This window comes from Acinonyx jubatus, chromosome D1 (assembly GCF_027475565.1).
Source record: "Acinonyx jubatus isolate Ajub_Pintada_27869175 chromosome D1, VMU_Ajub_asm_v1.0, whole genome shotgun sequence".
Lineage (NCBI taxonomy): Eukaryota > Metazoa > Chordata > Mammalia > Carnivora > Felidae > Acinonyx > Acinonyx jubatus.
Window position 1 is genome coordinate 97,072,571 of NC_069390.1, and position 19,732 is coordinate 97,092,302.

A 19,732-nucleotide genomic window follows, 5' to 3' on the forward strand; every position below is an offset into this window, starting at 1 on the left:
GGAGGGGCAGGCTCAGTCTATTGAACATCTGGGATTCCTGATTTCGGGTGGGATCATGGTCCCGGGTCCTGGGATCAAGCCCTGAGATTCTCTGCTTAAGATTCTCTCCCTCTGCCCCTCCTCTCCCCCACTAGTGCGCACACTCTCTCTCTCTCTCTAAAAAAAAATAAATAATAAAGAACAAAAAAAAGAAAAAAGCAAAGGAAAGGTGGTAACCAATGGGATATTTTATTTAAAAAGGATGGATGTCAGGGCCATGTTAGCCTTAGATAGGAGGCATGATACTTCATTGTCCTAGGTAGGAACGAATAGAAGTCTGCATGGGGGAGGTGGAAAGTTAATGAAACTTCTATGGTAAGGCTTTGATTTGAAGGTGGGCTTATGGATAGAAGGACAGATTTGGAATGCTGCTGTGGGGGAAAAAAATACCCTTTAAGAACAGTGGTTGGTTCTCATCCTTGACTGCATATTAGGATCTTCTGGGGAGACTTAAAAAATGATGCTGGGTGCCCAACCCCAAGGATTCTGATATAATTCCTCTGGGATGGGGCCCAGGCACCAGTGTTTTTATAAAGTGGCTGTGTTGACACTAATGAACAGCCGTGATTGAGAACCACCAGTAAGAGGCTTGCAGAGGGCTCAGCTGAGGTGTGGGAACAGGAATTTGTTGTTGAGCCAACAATCAGCTTGGTTACACGCCTCTCTCCAGCACCAACTATTCCTGGAGCAGAAGCTGTGAAATTAGAGCGTGGCACTTGTTTGAGGTTGGTAAGATGCTAAGCTGAAGAAGTGCGTGAGGATAGAGACCGGGGAAAAAGAATTGAAGTGGCCAACCATAGGCTCTAATCCGATAGAGTAAGAATAGATTCAGACGAAATCTAATAAAATAATAATAGCAATACCAAGCAATTTTTTTAAGTGCCATCTACCGACTACTAAAATAAGGGATTTATACAAATTCTCATTTACTCTTATACAGCTGTGGCTCCCATCATCCCCATTTTATACATGGGAAGGTGAAGCATAGAAGTTTCCCAGGGGAACTTGGCTGGCTCAGTCAGAAGAGCATGAGACTCTTGATCTCAGGGTTGTGAGTTCAAACCCATGTTGGGTGTAGAAATTACATAAATAAATAGATATTAAAAAAAAAAAAGGAAACTTCCCAAGTGTATAGAGTTAGTAAGTGTCAGAACTGGGATTTGAAACCATATCTGACTGACTCTGGAGCCTGAACTCTGGTTGGGCAGGAGCAACAAAGTGGGAAACTTGGGAGGACGGGAGCTTGTGACAATCTACTGGGTTCTGAATGGGACTTAGACCCAGAGGAAAGAAAATGAGAGGGTTTTGCAAGGGCAACAATGAAAAGTGAGGGCATGGGTCTCCTATCAAGAGACCAAGGCCCCTGATGTATCGGAGGAAGAATGGGAAACCAAATTGGATGGCACATTGGCAGTCTCAATCTGTCAATGGCATATCTCCAGGTGGTAAAAAGAATCTAGGAGACATTAAAGGGTTATGTAGGGGATGGTTGACATGATAAAGAGCAATGTTTAAATTTCATCAACCAGATGAAGAGCTAGAAGGTCACTGGGGAGACTTCTGCACTGAAATATTGTTTTCTCCCCGTGTTCCTTGTCTTGTCCTGGTAGCCAGAGATGTTACTTACTCCAAACTTGGCACTCAGGGCTGAAGACATTGCCCACTCTTTAGCTATAAGATACCTTCCCAGGGCTCATACCTAAGATCACAGTCTATTTTCAAAGACCAATAAAAGGCTCTGCAAATTGACTAGTGTTAGGAAATCAGGGTGGGACACTTGTCACAAATGTTGCTACCCCTGCAAGAGAAGGTTATTCAGAAATATAATTTTGTTATAAGGTCCTGGGTACAAAGGAGGCATGGTACACATACTAATACCATGACAATCCCACAAGTTCGTCATGGACCCCCATCAACGTCACCTCTCAACAACCAACCACCCCTGAACTAATTCAAAAAGTACCCAAGGGGACCAACGCATCATAGATGGGGATGGTGTAGGTTCTTTCTTGATCTGATTAGACCAAATGAAATGTATACCTAAAGAACGAATTTTCAGTGTCTGCCCAGCCGCACATTATTTTCAAATTAGTGAATAAGTTTAAATTGTTGGTGGACAGTAATTTTAGGAGAACCGAAGAGACAAAACAAATAGGTAGGATTCTCTGGGTGATGACCAAAACAATGCTGGGACCTGGGGCACCTGGGTGGCTCACTGAAGCGTCTGACTTCGGCTCAGGTTATGATCTCGTGGTTCATGGGTTCGAGCCCCACGTCGGTCTCTGTGCTGACAGCTCAGAGCCTAGCAGGCTTTGGGTTCTGTGTCTCCCTCTCTCTCTCTCTCTTCCCTTTCCCCGCTCATACTCTGTCTGTCTCTCTCAAAAATAAATAAACATTAAAAAAAAAAATGTTGGGACCTGATGAGGCCGCAAGAAACCTGGTGAGCTGAGCTAGCTGGTTATGGTACCCTGGGAACGGGGAGATTTTTTTTCTGTCAGAGGGAATATGAATTCTGCAAACTAAAGCTGGCAGTTTTGGGGAAATGTGTTTAACCCACTCACTTCCCTCTCTGGTTGTCATCTTGCTTTCCTACTTTTCAACTTAAGTTTATCCTGGAAGTGGAGCATTTATCCCAACAAAATGTGCCTGGTGTGGTCTCTCAGTGATTAAAGACATCTGCTAGGGGCGCCTGGGTGGCGCAGTCGGTTAAGCGTCCGACTTCAGCCAGGTCACGATCTCGCGGTCCGTGAGTTTGAGCCCCGCGTCGGGCTCTGGGCTGATGGCTCGGAGCCTGGAGCCTGTTTCCGATTCTGTGTCTCCCTCTCTCTCTGCCCCTCGCCCGTTCATGCTCTGTCTCTCTCTGTCCCAAAAATAAATAAACGTTGAAAAAAAAATTAAAAAAAAAAAAGACATCTGCTTAGTTTGCATTAACGTCTATGCGGTGCCTGGACCTCTCTGAGGGTATCTTTGCTAAGCATGTAGGAGGCTGATACTTCATTTTCCTCGGGCATATAAACTGAAGAAGCAATTTTTACCGGCTATGAGGCCAAAGAAAATGGGCCCATTAGCCTTTAGTCTTAGTTAGCCACTACCAGATGTTGCTTGAGCATATTTCGAGAAGAACTTTATCTGTTGAACCTTCTTTTGGAAAAATCAAAATATTAGCCCACAAACTATGTAAGAGGGAAAATGCTGTACTATAGAGCTTAGGCAGGTGTGATATAATCATTTTATTGAGACTATGGTATGGGCAAACATTTTTTTCTTCTAAGTAATGAAGTAGCTTGAGTTAAAAAAAAAGCCACATTTCCTTAAAAAAAAAAACTTATGGAAAGTTAAAATCATGAAATTTGTTTTAGCATGTTGAAAACATTTGGAGTTTTTTTAAGGGGGGGGGGGTGCCTGGCTGGCCCAGTCGGAGGAGCACGTGTGACTCTTGATCTCCACGTAGTGAGTTTGAGCCCCAAGATGGGTGTAAAGATTACTTAAATCAATAAACAAATAAACTTAAAAAGAAAAAGGAAACATTTGGGGTTTTTAAGAGAGCATCACAGATGTATATCTTCCAGGTTGAAATTACTTGGAATTCTAGATTCTAAATATTTTAAATTGAAGTCAAAATGAAATCATGTATAAATTAACCTGGGATTTTTTTTTTCCCTTCTAGGTATTTTTAGGTAAATAAATGAGGACAGGACATGAGACTGGCAAAGAATATTTGCTGGGAGGACCCATTATGGTGATCAAATTCCAAGTAGCATTTTCTAGTTGCAGCTCATGACTTACAAAAAAAAAAAAAAAAAAAGAATTCTGTGTTTTAAACAGAGATGATGAAAACCTCAACTTTGTTTATGAATCTTTTTCTTTTTAAAAATATCTTTCCTACAGACCAGTTCTCTAGGAGCCGGCCAACAACGCAGGCCTAACACTTTAGCTAACGGTTTCATAGTTCGAAAGCCAATAAGTAGGGTATGGGGAAAACAAATGGAAATGGCCAAGACATCTTGGGAAGCACTTTACTACAATTAATAAGTGACCTCACTGGGGACAACTTACCCTCCAGAAGCCATATTTACCTCAGATCACCCAAACTATTATATTCAATAATAACTAAAAGTCCCAAGGACTGGATTTGTGTGTTATTTTTATTTTATTGTTTTTAAGTTTATTTTTAGTTATTATGAGAGAAAGATAGAGAGCAATCAGGGGAGGAGCAGAGAGAGAGAGAGAGAGAGAGAGAGACAGAGAGAGAGAGAGAGACAGAATCCCAAGCAGGCTTCACACTGTCAGCACAAAGCCTGACATGGGGCTTGAACTCATGAACCGTGAGATCATGCTGAGCTGAAATCAAGAGTTTCAGTTGCTTAACCAGTTAAATCACCCGGGCGCCCCTTAAATAAAATTTATAAATATAAGGATACTGTGTACATTATCATAATTCATCTCTATTCCTAAAGTGTCACATTTTCACTAATCTGTTTGAACTGGGGAGAAAAAAAAAAAAAATATATATATATATACGGAGACAGCGAGACTGGACCTACCAAACACTGAAATGGAACCCAGAAGAAGATCCAAGGATTCGTAACTTAATTCTGCACCATCTATGCTTCTTACCAGAAAACTGCAAAGGGCTGACATAAGTAAGTTGTAAGGATATCTGACTATCTTACAAGAACATTATGCAGAATCATTAAAGGTTTTAGCCCTGGCAGGATTCCTAGGTGAGAAAGGGCAGCTATTTCATATTCCCTCCTCACTTTTGTTTTTTGTCATGACCTCAACCAGACTCCTTTTGAAAGTAATCACTTATTTGTAAACACAAAACCGTTTCCTTTGCCTGGTCTCATTTCTTTTTCTTTCTTTCTTTCTTTCTTTCTTTCTTTCTTTCTTTCTTTCTTTCTTTCTTTCTATGTTTCTTTGGTTTTGAGAGAGACACAGAGTGCAAGCAGGAGAGGGTCAGAGAGAGAGGGAGACAGAATCTGAAGTGGGCTTCAGGCTCTGAGCTGTCAGCACAGAGCCTGATGCGGGGCTCAGACGCAGGAAGGGTGAGATCATGACCTGACCTGAAGTCAGAGGCTTAAATGACTGAGCCATCCAGGCGCCCCTGGTCTCATTTCTTGAGTGGCCTGGGCAAAGAGACCCACCAGCAAGCAGTGGCCGGTTTTAAATTCTTAGGCTCCTCTCCCTCCCACTTATTTTTGCCCTCCTTCCCTTCACATTCCTACTTGGAAAGGCAGTGAGCCAAACAAGGCCTCACGCTTTAATATTTTATTAAGGAACAGGGGCACCTGGGTGGCTCAGTTCGTTAAGCGACCGTCTCTTGGTTTGGGCTCAGATCATGATCTCACTGGTTCCTGAGATCCAGCCCCCACATCCCTGCTCTGCGCTGACCGAGCTGAGCCTGCTTGGGATGCTCTCTCTCTCTGTGTCCCTCTCTTTGTCCCTCCCCCAATTGTGCCACTCCCTCTCTCTCAAAATAAATAAATAAACATAAAAAAAAAAAAAGGAACAACTTAGCCATTCTCTCCCTAGGATGGGCACAAGGTGCAGGGTTATTCCCTTGCATGAGTGGATGCTTTAAAATCTGGGTGGGAGATGACATTCTAAATTTAAACTTATAACAAAAAAGTTGTAAGGGGAACTTTCTTCGTGATCTCAAGAATAGGCTCTTTACACTTCTGTACTACCTTTCCATTGGCTGTGTGAAAATAAACAAAGACGACCAAAGGAGAACAGGCTATTTATTCACTGCTTGCTAAGCGAGGGAGCCGGCCACCTTCACTTAGTTTGGTACTCAACGGCAGGCAGGGAAAACGGGGAGGCTTGAGGTGTGCTCTGATTGGAGGTTGTTGGCCTGAGAAGCCGGAGGCAGGCTAACCGGAAGAGGCGCTGTTCTGTGATTGGTTTGGGGAACATATTTGGCTTTCTCTGATTGGCCCCGGGTTGGAAGCAGGGGGAAAAACCGGGGAAGCTGGCAGTCAGTGACCAAGCGCTGCTCGTTCTGGGCCCGTCACTGCAGAGGCTGTGGTCTGGCTTCCCAAGCCGGTTGCTGCAGAGGTGGAGGGTCGGAGTTCTGTTGTCGCACACGGTCTGGCCACTGTCCTGTACTGTCTCTCGGCTGGGGGAGACCCAGGTTTTTCTCTTCTCTTGACCTAGGAAGCTTCCCAGCTTCAAATTTTTGTTTTAGCTGGGACAAAATAGCGCTCCCGACGCATCAGGACACGACAAGTACTTATGGGCACAAATACTGGAATAGCTTCCTAGGGAGAGTCAGGCCTGGGGAAGAATCGCCCTCCGCCTTCTGGTTCCTACTTCCACCAGAAGTGACTCCTCAGCAGCTCTCCCTTCCCCTCGGGACAGGCCGGCTCCCCCCCGCCGCGTCTCCCGGCCTGGCCTCCCGGGGCCAGGCAGGTCGCAGCCCCGGGCCCCCGGGCGCCCCCATCCCGCGTGCCCCTTCCGGTCCCCACTCCCGGGCGCGCGCCGACACCTCCGGGCCACCAGTTCCGCGCGTTCCTGGATGGAGGCGCGCCCGGAGGGGCTCGGACGCGACACCCCGGTCCTGCAGCAGCCTCCGCGGCCCGCGGGGGACGTCAGGTCAGCTCTCCTGTCCCCCAGCCGCGCGGCCCGGACGGCTCGTTCTCGGAACGAGTCCTTGCTCAGGAACAAGCAGCTCCTCCTCTGGTCACAACCCCCGATTTCCACTGCCAAGGGGCGAAGACAGGGTGGACTCTTCCCGGCCACCGTGTCCCCCTCGTTTCTCCTCAGCTGTGGAAAAAGCCAGCCCCGCTGCCCGCTCAGAAAGGAACCCGTATTGCCCCCTCGAGTCTCCGTCCTCGGGGCCCCCATCTGTGTGAGAGCACGGCCGTCCATTTTCTCCTCAGGGAGGTTCCCCGGCCCGCGTTCCTCCGGCCGCGAAGCCGGGAGGCCGTGACTCCGAGGCTGGCGCGGCGGTGGCGGAGCTCTCGCCATCTTGTCTGTAGGAGGAGCCGCGGCCGCCGCCGCCGCCATGCGGACAGGCAGGGGGAGGGGGAGGCGAGGGGGAGGGGGCGGCGGGCGGGCGGGGGAGGGGCAGAGCAGCCGAGTTAGCTCAGCCCGGGCGGCGACTCTGGCGGCGCCATGAGAGCGGGCAGCGGCGGAGGTAGGGCTGGGCGGCCGGAGAGCCGGCGGGCGCGGGCGGCCCTGCGGAGCGGCCCCCGGAGCGGGGCGGGGGCGGGGGCGGGGGCGGGAGGAGGAGGCAGCGGCGAGGGGCCGAGTGGGGGCGGGCGGAGGTTTCCGAGGAGGAAGGAGCCGCCGCCATTTTGGGAGCTTCGAGTCAACAATAAAGGACCGAGGGTGCCGAGCGGGAGTGGCCTCGGTGGTAGGACTCGGGCCCGAGCTGCGGGGAGTGGGGTGAGGTGGTGGGGTCGAGGTCAGCGGTGCGGTCGGGGCCGCGAGAAGCCCCTCGGCTGGCGTGGGGGGCGCTCTGAGGCGGAGGCCTGAGGCCTGGCCGGGCCCCGGGGAGGAAGGCGGGCGGCGGACGGCTGCCGTGTGGGGTGGGGGCGCCTGAGAGGAGTCGAATATGGGAATGTCGTGCGCGGCGGGGTCCGGAGAGGGAGCGGGCGGAGTGCTCGGAGGAGCTTTATGGAGGTCGAGGGGATGTGGGACCACAGGGGCGGCAAGGACTTAGGGGGATGGTGGAGGTTATAGGGTACGAGGCGGCCCTATAGGGGGCGGCAGGGATATGCAGTGTCGGAGAGCTAGCTTTGGAAGAGGACCCGCTGCTGTTTGGTTGGAATAAGGCCTCGTAGGTCGGTAACAAGAGACCGATTGTGGAGCCCCCGAGTCGTGGAGGAAAAGAGGGGCTTTCTGACTTTAAGGGTTTCTCTTTGGGGCCTTACAGGGGGAATCCCTATTGTTTTCTGTCCGCGGAGTTGGTTCCCTGCTCTTGTGGCGCAGATGCGATTACAGGGCCCCAACCCCTTTGTGTTGATGGTCACAGGGGGCTCACTTGAAGTGTGTGAGGATTTTGGGGGGGGGGGAGGCGTACGGGGGGAGCGAGAAATTATTGCCCCACTATTACGGGGCTCAAATCACTGGCTTGTTTCTTTCCCTTAGCGCTCGCCCCCTTTTCTCTTCCACGGTCCCCTCTTCCCCTCGGAATAAAACAGTCACTCCAACTTGCAGACCAAGCTTACAGAAACTGCGCCGCATTTGCAAACAAAAGCTCTTGTCTGAGATGACGATACTGTTTTGGGTGTGAAACTGTCAATTGCTAACTACAATCTGGGAAGCGCTGTAATTAACTCGGCAAGGGGCTCCTCCCAGCTAGTCTACGTTTCGTTCGTATTTTTGAAAATGTAGAATGTAACTTGCAAGGCTAAATTGGGAAGGGGTAGGAGGATTATTTCCTTCTCTGAGACATAAAGCTGCAGTGCAGGTTTTGGTTCAAGTAAGAAGGGAGTACTAGTTACATTTTGGATCTAGGGAGATAGGAGTTCTTACGTGCTGGAGGGACAATAATGATATCTTTTAATCTTTAGAGGCTGCCCTCTTCATCCTCTTACTGCTTTGCAAGCGAACAAGTCTTGTGTGAACTCCGTGATATTGTTGATCATAATATAAACCTGTCAATACAGGAAACTGTTTAATGCCTTGAAATGCTATTAACCACGGTCTGCATAAGGGATCAGATTCTAAGAGACTTAGAATAGACAGCTTTGTATATGTAATAATCAGGATTTGCTTGTCAGCAACTTTATTTACAATTTTTAAAAAAGACATAACCAGTTGTCTTTTAGAAAAGTTCTATTGTTTTTGAATCCTTGGTGTTTGGCCAGAAAATCAACACCAATCAATAAGCTGGTGTATTTTTGGTAAGAAATATGAAGGAGTTTAAAAAGAACCCAAGAGCGTAGTCCTTTATTTTCTGGCCTTTGTAAATTGTTTTATTTACTACATTGTAAAATAAGAGTTCGATTTGGGAAATAATTAAAAATGGTAGTTTGGCCAGTTCTTTTTTAAAACAACTATTAATTAGTACTCTGGATTTCTTGGAAAGTTTGGTTAAAGTTACTAGTGTATTTTAGTTTTCACCACATTTTTTTCAACAGGCAATTTCCTTTTTGTGTTTTTATAGATAAGTATATTTAATAACAAAGCAAATATTTCAAGTTAGGATATACTTTTTGAAAAGTGTTACTGGCAATGTATGTGGCTAATAGTTTGTTAGTATTCAGATTTTATTAAGGTGGCTAAAGATTTTCTTGGCTCTTTCTCAAGCAAAAGATTGTGACATACAGACGTATCTCTTGACTACTTCAGCTATAGTTTTAAAGGGCAAAACCTAAGAGAAAAAAAGAAAATTTATTTTTCTTCATGAAGTTCAACTTCTATGGTTGAAATTCATAAAGGCACAAATGTGGGGTTTTCTCCCTGAAAGCATAAAGTTAAGTCAAAAGCTCAATTTCAGGAATTCTCAGTTGCTGTCAGAAGTAGGGGAAAAAAATTAATACATTGTCTTGCCTTGTTCTAAGATGTGTATTGTAAATTTTACTAATTTTACAATTGGCAAATTTGTGTGATACTTCTTTGAGTTGTAATGCAATTAAGTGTAATGAATCATTGACTTTTAGAGGTGTCAGGGACTTTTAAAGAATTCATGAGGGAGGAAACTGAAGGGAAGATACTATCATTTGACAACTAATGCTAATTTAATCACAATGTCTTTTTACCTAATCATCTTTGGGTTGCTTTGAACTGACAATTTAAAATGTTTGAGATTGGTCTTATTTGGCCTGGTTTTTGAGGCAGTTAATCTTTGTGTGTCTCTCGTAGCATGGTTAGTTTTGGTCTAAGTAGATCTATATTTTTAATTCTTTAATAGAGTGATTTCCTCTAAAGGGGTTGTTTAAAAGGGAAAGTTTCTAACTTTCCTGTGTTTGCTAATTAAACTTTCTCTTTGTTTCAGATTGAAGTGAGTGAATTCAGATACATAACTCAACCTTGTTAGAGGGCTTTTTAAAAAATAAAAAGTTGATTCGGTGCATGAGAGCAAGTTACTGCTGCTTACCGTTCAGAGACTTACAGGTGCTTGCCTGCATTGCAATAAAGGACTCATATATTGAGCAAGACTTATATTTATCTCTTCGTTTTGGAGAGCCTAATAAACTGTTATTACAGTTTCTCTACTGACTTTCAAAAGTTTTGAAGTTTGAAAGAGACACCTTTACAATTAATACAGCATGAGCACGGCCAGAACAGAGAACCCTGTTATAATGGGTCTTTCCAGTCAAAATGGTCAGCTGAGGGGCCCTGTGAAGCCCAGTGGTGGCCCCGGAGGAGGGGGCACACAGACACAGCAACAGATGAACCAGCTGAAAAATACCAACACAATCAATAATGGCACTCAGCAGCAAGCACAGAGTATGACCACCACTATTAAGTAAGTGTTAGAATAAATCAACACACTTGGGAGACCAAGGAGATTTCTTTTTGTTACTTTGTTGACTACTTTATACCTTATTTAACCATTTTGATTGCAAATAGAGGACAGATGGCTTTGTATTATGGGCAGTGGGTATTTGCAATGGAATAATGTATTTTTGTCGTAATTAATACAGGCTTGTTAAATAACAAACAGACACAGATGATATATATTAATTTTGTATACATTACTTTTTGAAACATTTCTGGCTTTCATAATTAGCTCAGATTCATCTTGTTTTTGCCAGTATGGCTTTTTCCCTAGTGTTGTAACTGTACCTTACCCTAGATGAAGTGGCAGTTAGAGCCAATTTCAAGTTTTAAATTTAAAGACTTATCTAGCCTTCTGAGTCATACTTACTGAGAGGAAATTTATCCATAACTTTTTTTTTTAAGATAATGTTACTTTATTTTTTTTTTTAAGATTATGTTACCTGTAGTTTAGTTTTGTTTTATAAGCTTTCTCGTTTTACACATATACAGTATTACAAGCTGTTATGTATCATAGGGAACTCAAGATTTTGAACTCATGGAAATGTACATCTCTGAATAGTCCCAATTCCCTTTGTTGACTCTTAAAAACTTAGGAGCCTCATCTTACCACAGAATAATTTTTTCTTTTAAATCTGCTATTTGTCATCTGAGTGTACACTTTAAATTATTTGAATGATAACTATCACTCTAGAGATTCAGTTAATAGACTAGAGATTCAGTTAGTTCGACTCTTGACCCCACTTCATGTTTGGCTTTATTAAGATTCTAGTCGTAGAGATTGATTTACTCTTGAAATCTTCATATGATGAAACTGCTTCACTGAACTAAAGTGTATGTATTACTAAAACCTAGATCTTCTCCGTACCTAAGAAGCACTTCTAAAGAAAAGTAGCCCTTGAATATCATAGAGATGGTTACTGGTATGTGATTTGCTAGGGACCTGTAGAAATTAACTTCCAATGGAATTGATTTGGTCATTGAGAGAATTGGCATCAATACATGTTGTTATTTCTTGTGCATATTTTATGATTTTTAAGGTGAATGCTTTAGTATAGAAATCAAAAATATTTTCTAAATTGTAGTTTCTCTTGACAAAATATGAATAGGTTAGCAAAATTTAGGACATCTTTAAAAAAAATTTTTTTTAATGTTTATTTTTGAGAGAGAGGGAGACAGAGCATGAGTTGTGGAGGAGCAGAGAGGGAGACACAGCATCTGAAGCAGGTTCCACATTCTGAGCTGTCAGCACAGAGCCCGACGTGGGGCTCGAACTCACGAACTTTCGTGACCTGAGCTGAAGTCAGGCGCTTAACCAGCTGAGCCACCCAGGAGCTCCTAGGCTATTTTTAAACATAAAGCTGTGTTATTTCATTATTTTCTACTTAAATTCTGGCTTGAGACAACAGTAGATTTTGCTTTCTCTCTTTTGCTCATCCTGGGATTAATGGTTTCTTTTTAATTCTGGGTTCTTTTTTTTTTTTTCAATTTTTTTTTTTTTAATGTTTATTTTTAAGAGAGAGAGAGCCGGGGGAGGGGCAGAGAGAGAGGGAGACACAGAATCCGAAACAGGCCTCAGGCTCTGAACTGTCAGCACAGAGCCTGATGCGGAGCTCAAACTCAAGAACCACAAGTTCATGACCTGACCTGAAGTAGAAAGCTTAACCGACTGAGCCACCCAGGCGCCCCTACTGTTTGTTTGTTTTTGAGAGTGAGTGAGCAGGAGAGGGGCAGAGAGGAAGGGAGACAGAGGATCTAGAGGATCTGAAGCAGGCTCCCGTGACAATAGAGAGCCCAGTATGGGGCTCAAACTCAAGAACTATGAGATCATGACCTGAGCCGAAGTTGGATGCTTAACCAACTAGCCACCCAGGTGCCCCTAATTCTTTAGGTTCCTTAAATCTCAGTTTGTCCTCTTCCTGTGAAGCTTTCTAGATCCCATCACTGTCTTCAGAAATCTTCTAATACTTATCTTTATCACTTATTTTCTCTTTTTAAATAGTTTGGGTTTTTTCTCTCCTAAGATTACAAGTTCCATGTGGTAAGATTTTCCATTGTATTTCTGCATTTTTATTCACTTTATATTGAATTTGACAGCGGCAAGTTAGCCTACTAGGATGTACAACTAAATTTTTTGTTCAAAAACCTTGGTCTGTTTTGTAGGCAGAGGTGAAAGACTTTGGTACCCTTGGAATTAGTAGCAAATAGTTACCTGTGTTACAGTATCTTAAATTACATGGGTCCTAGCTTTAAGGAAAATGGCTCATCTTTCTAAATCAAGACTCTTGAGATGTTTTGAGGGCTCTGATCATATAAGAATTGCTGTAATGAAATCAGTGAAAACTTTTGTTTATTTTATAAAGATGACACAGTGGAAAGCACTGTCTGCTTTATTGACATTTTTTTTTCCCTATTAGATGCTTTGGGTGTAATTTGAAGTTTTCACCTGAGCAAAAGGGAAATTTGTTTTATATGTTTCTCTTTCATGATTTCAAACATTCTCAGTAAAATAGATTGGGAGTTGTTCATTAACAGCTAACGCTGACTTCTTATTTTGCCAGGCACTGTGCTGAGTGCTTTATATAAATTATTTGCTATAATTATTATTATTTTTAATGTTTATTTATTTTTGAGAGAGAGAGAGACAGAACATGAGCAGGAGAGGAGCAGAGAGAGAGAGGGAAACACAGAATCCGAAACAGCCTCTAGGCTCTGAGCTATCAGCACAGAGCCCAACGCGGGGCTTGAACTCACAAACCGTGAGGTCATGACCTGAGCCAAAGCCGGGCGCTCAGCCAACTGAGCCACCCAGGCGCCCCATAATTTTTTTTTTTTTGATGGTTATTTTGAGAGCGCATGCAGGAGTGGGGAAGGGCAGAGAGAGAGGGAGAGAGAGAATCCCAAGCAGGCTCTGCACTGTCAGCGCAAGCCAGACACAGGGCTTGATCTGAGGAGCCATGAGATCATGACCTGAGCTGAAATCAAGAGTCTGACACTTACCCGACTGAGCCACCCAGGCATCCCCTATTTGATATAATTCTTAACCCACTTTATATAGGAGAGAATTAGAGGCTTAGAAAGGTAACTGCTGCAAATCACAGAAATAATAAATAGTAGAGTCAGGGCTTGACCTGGTTTGAAACCTAAAGTTTTGAAACTTTAGAGCGCTTAGTTTTAACTAGTCATCAGAAGTTAGAAACTCAGATGCTAACTTACAGGAGACTGTGCCAAATGAGAGGGTACTTACTTGTTCTGACTAAAGGAGTCTGCTGCTTGATTTAAACTTCCAGTTATTAAGCTCTTTCAAACTGTTGACATGCAGAAGTTTGGAACTAGTGTTGATGAAGCTTCCAGTTTTTTCAAGAAAAGCCAGAATGTGGACTTTTATATGAAATCTTTTTTTTTTTTTCAACGTTTTTTATTTATTTTTGGGACAGAGAGAGACAGAGCATGAACGAGGGAGGGGCAGAGAGAGAGGGAGACACAGAATCGGAAACAGGCTCCAGGCTCTGAGCCATCAGCCCAGAGCCTGACGCGGGGCTCGAACTCACGGACCGCGAGATCGTGACCTGGCTGAAGACGCTTAACCGACTGCGCCACCCAGGCGCCCCTATATGAAATCTTTTAATGTTTAGATGTTGGCAACTAATTTAAATGAAAACACACTATGTACATCAAACAAAACACATGGGTTACCAGTTTTGAGAACAGTTGTACTGTATATTACACTGCTGACTCTTGATTTCGGCCCAGGTCATGATTCTGGAATCATGGAATTGAGCCCTGTGTTGGGCTTTGCGCTCAGTGTGGAGCCTGCTCAGGATTCTCTCTTTCTCTCCCTCCCTCTGTCCATCTCCCTGGCCCGGGTACTCTCTGTCCAAAAAAAGTGGGGGTGGGGGGGTGGTTAAGTGCCTTATTCCCTTTTTATTTATTTTTTTATTTTTTAGGTTTTATTCATTTAAGTAATCTCTATACCCAACTTGGGGCTCAAACTTATGACCCTGAGATCAAAGAGTCACATGTCCTTCCAGCTGAGCCACCCACGGTGCCCCTGCCTGTTCCCTTCTATTTTTGATTATTTTTAAATCCTCTCTAGATTGTTGTTCTTTTGTAAGAAGAGAGGTTTTTCTAAAGCTGTTTATGTCTGTTAACCGTATTCTGAAGTAAACAGCAATACATTAAACTTACTGTTTATTATAATTATGGTGAATCATCTTTGTATTATTAGAAGAGTGATGCTGTGGGGGCGCCTGGGTGGCTCAGTCGGTTGAGTGTCCGACTTCGCCTCAGGTGATGATCTCGCAGTTCATGAGTTCGAGCCCCACGTTGGGCTCTGTGCTGACAGCTCAGAGCCTGGAGCCTGCTTCAGATTCTGTGTCTCCCTCCCTCTGCCCCTTCCCCGCTCATGCTCTGTCTCTCAAAAATGAATAAACGTTAAAAAAAAAATTAAAAAAGAAAAGAGTGATGCTGTGAATTCTCATGCTTCAATTTTACTGTATTCTCTGTAGACCTGGTGATGACTGGAAAAAGACTTTAAAACTCCCTCCAAAGGATCTAAGAATCAAAACTTCGGTAAGTTGGTTGTAAAATTCAAGTGGAAAAATGGTGTGGAAACTCTAAAAATGAGGTAGTTACTTAACAATAGGCATTGTGTATTTACTCTGAAATAGGTTGAAATGGTTGAAATTATATAGATTATGTATGATGAATTGCCAAAATTTTTCACTGTTTGGAGGAATTCTATTAATACAGTAATGTGTGTCTGTATATTAAATACTGTGTTTACACGTGTGTATTTTATCTAACTTACAGAGTACTTTCATGATTTGCAAGGCATTTTCTCAAAATTCTCTTTTGCTCCCACCGACATAGTAAGATTCAGGTTAGGTATTAACCCTGTTTAGTGGATGAGAACAAGGAAGGTTGAAAGGTTAGTTCTCTTAGCACAGTGTTCCCAGCTAGGGGTGATTTTTGTCCCTTAGGGGTCATTTAGCAGTAGCTAGAGACATTTTTGGTTAACTCAGCTGGTTAAACTCAACTGGGGGGGATGCTACAGGACATCCCCTTACAACAGAGAATTTTCTGGCCCAAATGTCAATAGTGCTAAGTGTGAGAAACCTTTATTTAGGATAGGATATTTGTAGGCAGTGAGTGGGAGTTAGGGTTTGACTTCACATCTTGTGATTTGTAAAAATAACAGTATTCTACCAGTCCTCAGAAGAATATGACCGTAGGGTGGCCTTTCCCCAAAACAATTTATTTTATTTTTTAAATGGTTATGTCTTTATTTTGAGAGAGAGAGAGAGAGAGAGAGAGAGAGAATGAATCCCAAGCAGGCTCTGCGCTGTCAGTGCTGAGCCCAACACAGGGGCCGAACTCATGAACCTGTGAGATCGTGACTTGAGCTGAAATCAAGAGTTAGCTGCTTAACCCACTGAGCTATCCAGGCACCACTCCCCAAAACAATTTTCATTTTATTTTATTCTTTAAATTTAATATTTATTCTTGAGAGAGAGAGACAGAGCATGAGTTGGGGGGTGGGGGTGCAGAGAGAGAGGAAGACCCAGAATCTGAAGCAGGCTCCAGGCTCTGAGCTGTCCTCACAGGGTGTGACATGGGGCTAGAGGAACCGTGAGATCATGACCTGAGCCAAAGTCAGCTGCTTAACCAACTGAGCCACCCGGGCACCCCCCACCCCAAAACAATTTTTAAACGATTTGTGTGTGTGTTAAAGAATAGTTATTTATTCTTTAGGAATTATTCTTTAGGAATACTTGAAATATAGATCGAGACAAGCAATTTGCATATATTTATATTTTAAATGGGGTAGATAAAAAATTAGTCCCTGAAACAAATTTTCTTAAGCATACTAGCTACCTAAGGAACACAGTTGTACTTTATTATTTTGTTGTTGTTTTATTTCTTTTGTTTGTCTGAGTAGGATGTGACCTCCACAAAAGGAAATGAGTTTGAAGATTACTGTTTGAAACGGGAGTTACTGATGGGAATTTTTGAAATGGGCTGGGAAAAGCCATCTCCTATTCAGGTATGTTTCTTGTTTTTATCCATATAAAATATTGTGAGTTAAGCAATCCATACTTTTTGATCTGTGTGGGTGATACAGTTATCCAACACTTGTGTGTGTGTGTGTGTGTGTGTGTATACACATAGGCACTTTTTCTGAACCTTTTAAGGGTAAGTCACAGAATCATGGCCCATTGCCTCTAAATATTTCAGTGTGTATTTCCTGAGAATAGGACTTTTTTTTTTTTTTTTTTTTTTTTTAAATAAGCTCTGTGCCTGGCGTGCAGCTTAAACTCACAACCCTGAGATGAAGAGTAACCTGTTTACCAACTGTGCCAGCCAGGCGCCCCTAGGTGCCTGTGAGTAACCGTAGTATACTTACTTTGGTCAGTTTAATACAGTATTTTTATCTCATCTGTCATTTGTATTCTGATTTTTAATTGACTCTAAAATATCCTTTATAGGATTTTTTTTCTTTTCTGTGCAGGATGCATCCTAGAATCGGGTTTTTCATATTATGAACCTGTATTACATATAGTTGGTTACATTTCTTTAACGTTTTACAGTTGTGAGCATTTCCCTAGTGGTTTTTTTTTTGTTTTTTTTTTTAATGTAGAACATTCCTCATTTTGGGTTTGTCTCCTGTCTGTATGTGATGATACTCATATACAGTGTCCATCTGTTTCTCAATGGTGAATTTAATTTTGGTTACCCTTTCAAGGTGGTGCCTGATTTTTTTTTTTTTTTTTTTTAAGTTTTTATTTTGAGAGAGAGAGTGTGTGCACATGCGTGAGCCGGGAAGGGGCACAGAGAGGAGAGAGAGAATCCCAAGCAGGCTCCATGCTGTGAGTGTGGAGCCCAATACAGGGCTCAATCTCACTGTGAGATCATGACCTGAGCTGAAATCAAGTTGGACGCTTAACTGACTGAGCCACCCAGGCACCCCTAATTAACTGTTTTTTCCCCCTTCCCTTAAAACTAATAAGCAGTCTGTGGGGAGCCTTTAAGACCATGCAGGTATCTTACTCTTCCATCAAAATTTCCCCTTAGTCTTAGTATCCATTGTTGATTCTTGCATACTTTAATCTTTACTCTGGTGGGTAATGATGGATTTCCAATGGTAGTGCTCCTTGCATGTTTGGCCTTGTGAAGAAGAGCCTTCCCATATCTTTTCATGTAGCTATATGTTATCAGTGTGGACGCATGAATTTTTTTTCCCCTGGTGGTATTTTTGTGGCCAAATTGTCCCATATTTGGCTATGGTGAGCTCCTTCAAGCTGGTTTCTGTGTTTTTGTAATATCCCCCCCCCCCCCCCCCCGCTTTTTTTCTGATAGACTATCTTTTGGAGCAATTTTAAGTTCATAGCAATTGAGCAGAAAAGGTATTTCCCATAAACCCTGTTCCCTACTCATGCATAACTTCTCATTTTCAACATCCCTCACATGAGTGATCTATTTATTATAACTAAGGAACCTCTCTTAACCTTACCTAAAGTTTGTAATGTGTTTATAGTATGCATTAGTGTTCACTCTTGGTGGTGTACTTTCTATAGTATGCTGTACAAATGTATGCGGACATGTACCCATCATTGTAGTATCACACATAGTAGTTTTACTGCCCTAAAAATCCTCTGTGCTCTGCCTGTCCACTCCTCACTATCCCCTCTTTTTCCTTGAGTACTTCCTTTTTGGTATATCATGGTGTCAAGCTTATCTGCACCTATGCTATCCCAGCCTTGGAATCAGTCATTTCTCCAGGGAACCCTGATTGTCAGTGGGACAGCAGTATTAGAGACTTACATCTGAGTACTGAGTGCACTGTTTGCTCCTTGACTCTTTAGGTGGAAATGTGTATGTGCACACACATACATGTAGGCCTAAACATGCATGTTAATTGACAGTGTTGGTTCCAGGCTGTAGTAAGGACAAACCCTGTGACAATGAGCACTTTTTCGTTGAGCAAACATGTACTGAGTGACCCAGAAAATGTTAGACACTGGAGATACTGTGATGAACAAGACAGATAGGGTTCCTGCCCTCACAGCCAGGTGGATGAGACTACTAACTGTACAGATAATTTCAGTGTGCTGTGATGAGCCCTCTTCTAGTTGAAATTGTGTATATGTGTAGCCATTAAAAGAAGATGGAATGACCTGGAAGAAGTGATCCATATTCTAAGCCAGAGACACTGGGATAGCGATTGCCTAGAGATTCTAAACTTTGTGTGCCTTTCTGGACGAACTAAAGAGGTTTATTATGGTTGGAGAAAGTATCAAGATAAGGTTATATATCATCAGACAATTTGAGTACATACATTAAAAATACTTCGGAATTTATTTTTATATAATGTAGTTCATGTTAATCCATTTTATCTACAGGGATGAAGGTTTTATGAGTCTTCTGTTATAGGGACTGTATCATTCAACTTTGTATCTCCAGTATTCAGGTGCATGGCAGGAAATGGGCCTTCTGATACTCAGTAGTATTTATTTAGAATGTTGTGAAATTATGGTTGGCATGTCCACATGCAACCTTGGTCTGTAGAACTATTGAACAGCACTAGCTTTGCAGTCAGACTGTCCAGGTTGAATTCCCAACTCCCCTCCTTTCTAAGTTGATTATTTGAGTTATCTCTCTAATCATCAGTTTCCTGGCCTGTAAAATTGATATAACAGTATATATGATATATATTATAGAGTTGTTGTGAGGGTTAAGTGAGGTCATTCATGTTAGTATGCTTGGTATAGTGCCTCGTAGATGTTGAATGCTCCATAATTGGTATGGGTTGTTATTCCATAGACTTGTTTTATGAACAAAGGAAATGGGGGGAGGCAGGAAGGAATAAATGCCCCTGCCTTCCTCAAAAAGAAAATAAAAAAGAGACAGTGGTTCATTTAGGAGACTGAATTCTTAATGGAGCCTTGCTGGCTCCTGTTTCCCACCTAATGCAGGGCTTGATCTCACAAACCGTGAGATCATGACCTGAGCGGAAATCAAAAGTTGGATACTAAACCAACTGAGCCACCGAGGCACCCCTAAAATTGACATTGTTGTTCGCGTCTGAGTATTAATATAACAGAGATCGTTATCTCTCTAGCCACTTAACTAGTCTCACATCTAGCTTTCTCTGTAAAATAAAAATAAGTAATCTTCCTCACAGGGTTTTTGTGAGAATCAAATGCAGTTTGTAAACAAAATATATATTTTTTAATGT

The 19,732-nt window shown here is 42.9% G+C and overlaps 1 protein-coding gene across 5 annotated transcripts in view; it reads left to right on the top strand.

Annotated features, from left to right (window-relative positions):
* The first annotated feature begins 6,753 nt into the window (after positions 1-6,753).
* The window catches only part of DDX6 (DEAD-box helicase 6), a 35,888-nt gene continuing 22,909 nt past the window's right edge, over positions 6,754-19,732 (top strand). For 2 of the 5 annotated variants that reach the window (XM_027036669.2, XM_053204000.1), the window contains exons 1-4: positions 7,094-7,180; positions 9,989-10,462; positions 15,003-15,066; positions 16,436-16,540. In XM_027036669.2, coding sequence (XP_026892470.1) covers positions 10,263-10,462; positions 15,003-15,066; positions 16,436-16,540 — 369 coding nt within the window. In that variant the 5' untranslated portion in view covers positions 7,094-7,180; positions 9,989-10,262. The other 3 variants (XM_053204001.1, XM_027036668.2, XM_053204002.1) reach the window with 3 other exon arrangements.